This window comes from Eurypyga helias, unplaced genomic scaffold, assembly GCF_000690775.1.
Source record: "Eurypyga helias isolate BGI_N326 unplaced genomic scaffold, ASM69077v1 scaffold42520, whole genome shotgun sequence".
Taxonomy (NCBI): domain Eukaryota; kingdom Metazoa; phylum Chordata; class Aves; order Eurypygiformes; family Eurypygidae; genus Eurypyga; species Eurypyga helias.
In genome coordinates this window covers 1-4,141 of record NW_010228403.1, presented here as the reverse complement: position 1 = coordinate 4,141, position 4,141 = coordinate 1, and the positions used below count along the sequence as shown (strand labels likewise).

General features: G+C 38.9%; 1 protein-coding gene across 1 annotated transcript; it reads right to left on the bottom strand.

Moving 5' to 3' along the window:
• Positions 1-572: 572 nt before the first annotated feature.
• On the bottom strand, positions 573-3,590 carry LOC104503174 (chromosome unknown open reading frame, human C12orf29; the record flags this gene model as incomplete). Its single annotated transcript, XM_010159137.1, has 4 exons — positions 573-761; positions 1,327-1,496; positions 2,887-3,081; positions 3,474-3,590. Coding segments are annotated over 4 exons (671 nt in total), but the record flags the coding sequence as incomplete, so codon positions are not given.
• Positions 3,591-4,141: the final 551 nt, after the last annotated feature.

Sequence of the window (4,141 nt, the reverse complement as noted above, 5' to 3'; positions counted from 1 at the left end):
GCTTAGTTAAGTTTTCAAGTAATAGCATAATGCTCCAGCTTACAAAATTAAATAAGACAGAAGTTTTCCCCAAAAAGAAATGGTTACAACTTTAAAAAAAAAAAAAATATATATATATCAAACTTCTGGACTAACGCTGGTCCCCCTGAAATACATCCTTTACTGTTAAGAAACAACTCGATCCTAAATCCAAATCCTACATAGAACAGTGTCATCATAATTACATTTACAGAATTGCAACCTATGGAACTTCTACAGCTGATGGCATTCCTCAGCTAAGCTATTAGAACGAGCCAGTGTTAGACAACATACTATTTACAATTAAGGATTTTTTGGGAAACTGTTACACTTAACTTTTGAACCTGTTTCTGAACGGAAAATAAACATGCTGAAAGCTAGATCTCTGCTCTGGCTGTCAGATCTCTAGTTATGTAAAATTAGTCATTTAGGAGAAACTTAAAATGGTGTAGTATCCAGGCTGCTGCCTAGGACAGAAGATTGTCAGGAGTTCTGTAGTAGACACAAGTAAGAGGAAAGCAGCACATACAACAACGAACAAGAGAAAAATTATTTCAAGCACCAAACTTGATATCTTTGAGCCTGTCAAAACTTTGACCATCCAAGTTTGAAAAATGGTGAAACAAACTCTTTGGTTCAAAGTCACAGTCATACTTAGCTCTATTAAAAGAAATTACAACAGGCTGAGAATTCAGGTACGTCTCTGCAAGCGGCCAGCGTAAACCGAGGTGATGGCGATGGAGCTAAAACAGAAAGAAAGAAGGTCAGTTTAGAGACACTGATACAGCAGCCCACCAGTTCCCAGCCTGGGGGGTGGGAGTGCCTCAATTCTAGCCTCCTCGGCATTAGGGCACTTCCAGCCAGTAATCTGAGTAACATTAGCAACAACAAAGCACAAAGAAAAACCAGTACCGAGGTGTCCTCCACAGCTTCAGAATAATCTAAACTGGCTAATGGATCAAAAATTATTCTTGGTAATGGTACTTGTTCTATAAGTCAATATTGCAAGAAATTAGTTTTTAAATAAAAGAATTAAACTTTAGAACATTGAGTGATTTCTATACAGACAGGCAATAAATTATTATTTCTCAGTTACTTAAATTTATTAGCATTTAATCAATGACAGTTTAACATGTTACCATGGTAGTGATTCACTGGCTTGGCTAATTCTGCTGTCACCGGACAATTTCCTAGGAGAACATTTACTGCTAAAGAATTTGGAAAAGGCAACTAAGTGTGACTACCTCACGCTACTTCACACACTATGAATTATTATAGTGCTTTCCACATGTCCCTCTATACATTTACCTTGATTAAACACCCATCACGGCAGTGCCACACGATTCCTTCTACTTTACCCTCGTTGCAGCCTTCAAACCACGACAGTATGTCATTTTGTTTCAGACTAGGCGGATTCTTGATTTCAAAGGCTCCATGTGGTACAAGAAGATGTACAGGCTGCTTCTTGCTGCCTAATCCTATGAAAAGGAACAAAAATCTTCCTGCTAGTTACATGTGATAAGATTTTCCTTGCTTTTGTTATTATGGCTATCTTCAAAGCGCTCTGCAAAGGCACATTTCTGTTAGATACTACAATGCTGTCCTGCCTTTAAGAGAACAGTTAAATATACTTTTAAGTATCAAACGTAGCTGTCTCCTCCTGATGCATCTTTCCAGTTACATAAAATAAACATGACAGATTTATGCAGTTGTCTGCTTTGTCCTTGTGGTCACCTCCTCAGTAGCCATAAAGCTTCCAGCTAAATTCTTTGTGCTTCAGATCATGATCAACAGCACAAGCATCTTAGTTCCCGAAAGTCTGGCGTATTTCCTTATGAAGATGGATTAATACTTGCACCAGGCTGTTAACAAGTGCACTGCCTCTTCACTGACCATTCAAGATAAATCTTCATCTGATAATACAGTTATGAGAATTTTTTGTTGCAGTTCCTCTACATTCTTAGAAAATGCTTAGGCCAAGTACCACTGTTTTTCCTGTGCATCCTTCCAAGTTACCCTAACAGCTAAGCTCAGAGGTTACAACTCCCTTGTGCTCAGACCAAACGGTTTCTTTGTTACAAGGTTTTCAAAGGGAGACACCACAACCAAAAAATGTAGCTTAAATGACATCTCCTTAAAAACATACAACATTTTGTAATTTAAAAATTGCAACTTATGGCTAACTCTAGGGACTCAAAAAAGTGGCCGAATGACATTTTCTACTTTAATGGACTAAAGAGCATCAGAAGAGCAAGTAAAAATAAAACTCAAGGAAAGGTACCAATAATCTAAAAAATATTGTAATAGTAGTATTTAAAACAACTTTTCCAGTCCAAATTGAAATTGAAAGTGGGGAGGTTCAGATTAGATATCAGGAAGAAGTTGTTCACGGAGAGGGTGGTGAGGCACTGGAACAGGTTGCCCAGAGATGTTGTGGATGCCCCATCCCTGGAAGTGTCCAAGGCCAGGCTGGATGAGGCTTTGAGCAACCTGGTCTAGTGGAAGGTGTCCCTGCCCATGGCAGGGGGGTTGGAACTGGATGGTCTGTAAGGGCCCTTCCAACCCAAACCATTCTATGATTCTATGAATATTTTTTAAAACACTGAAGACTATTTTTATAGTATCTCCTAAAGAAGGTGCAGGTGGAAAGAGGCTTAACAGACATCAATAGTCTCACAACAACTCAGCTATCTGAAGTGAGTACTCTCTGAACTCGCCCTTTCTCCTCCTTCCTTCTCAAAAGGTGACATTGCTAGCTTAGAACTTTAAAAGAAAAAAAAAACTTACACAAAGAAAATACATAATTTTCACTCAAAAATGTCACTCAACAAAAAAGAAAAAATTTAAGAACAGACCATACAAACTTACCATATGGATTTGCATTAATGTTAGTCCCAATAAGCTCCAATGTTTGTTCTAAAAGTTCTGATAATGGCACCGGACTGATTTCCAGCAGCCCTGGGTCAGCATGGTGTTTCAGTACCAGCGCAATTTCAGCCTCATAATTTACAACAGATGAGTGCCAGCAGTACTGCTTACTGTTTTTCTCCACAGGCACCCAACCTATGAGAAAACACTGCATTTACCCAAGTCTTCATCTGAAGTTATCACATGCATACTACAACTGTACATGCATTTAAAAAACAACAAACTGCACTACAGTTAACTACAGAGAGAAAGAGTAACAAGAAAAACTGTGTCATATCTTGGAGAAATGTCAGAGGAATGCAAACGTGACAACCGTGCCTTCAGCTGAAGCCCTGCAACTATACAGCAAACTGCAATTATTTTCAGCGTGTCAGAAGAACAAAGACTTCAAGGATAGTCAGTGACTGACATTCCAGTTGTTTTCTGAATATGTTAACTACTACTTTTAACTCTGGAACTAATTCTAATTCACTTCAAAAAGGGATTTCCTCCCCACCTCCACTTTACCTGTGCTGCACCATAGGTACCTGGCATATGTCCATTTTCGTCAGGCAAAGGATTGCCATTAGAGAACTCTATGTCCTTTGCTGGAATCCAGGTATCTGGAACAGGCTTGAAATCCTCTTCAACATTCCAAACAAATTCTAGACAGATAAATGTGAGAGTTTTTCGCAAGCTGTTAGCCAATTTTACATTGTGATCATTTTGATCAACGCAAGTATTAAAATACCACTGATCTAATCCTCCTTTTACAGACAGTAGTCCCAGTTCCTTTGTACAATCACCAACATCTGGCACACTCAATCAGCCTACAATTAGGACAGTTTAAAGAAGCACAGTAGCCTATAAGTAATTTTAAAAGCTCAAAACATTAGAAAATAGATACTAAAATAGCCAACATTATATTCAAATCAGAGCAAGAGAAGTAGAGTAGCAGAAAATATTATAGGATAGGACTATTTCAGTTGGAAAGGACCTACAACAATCCCCTAGTCCAACTGCCTGAGCAGTTCAGGGCTGACCAAAACTTAAAGCACGTTATTAAGGGCATTGTCCAAATGCCTCTCAAACACTGACAGCTGTGGGGCATTAACCACCTCTCTGGGAAGCCTGTTCCAGTGTTTGACCACCCTCTCAGTAAAGAAATGCTTCCTAATGATGAGTCTGAAACTCCCCTGCTGCAGCTTTGAACCAT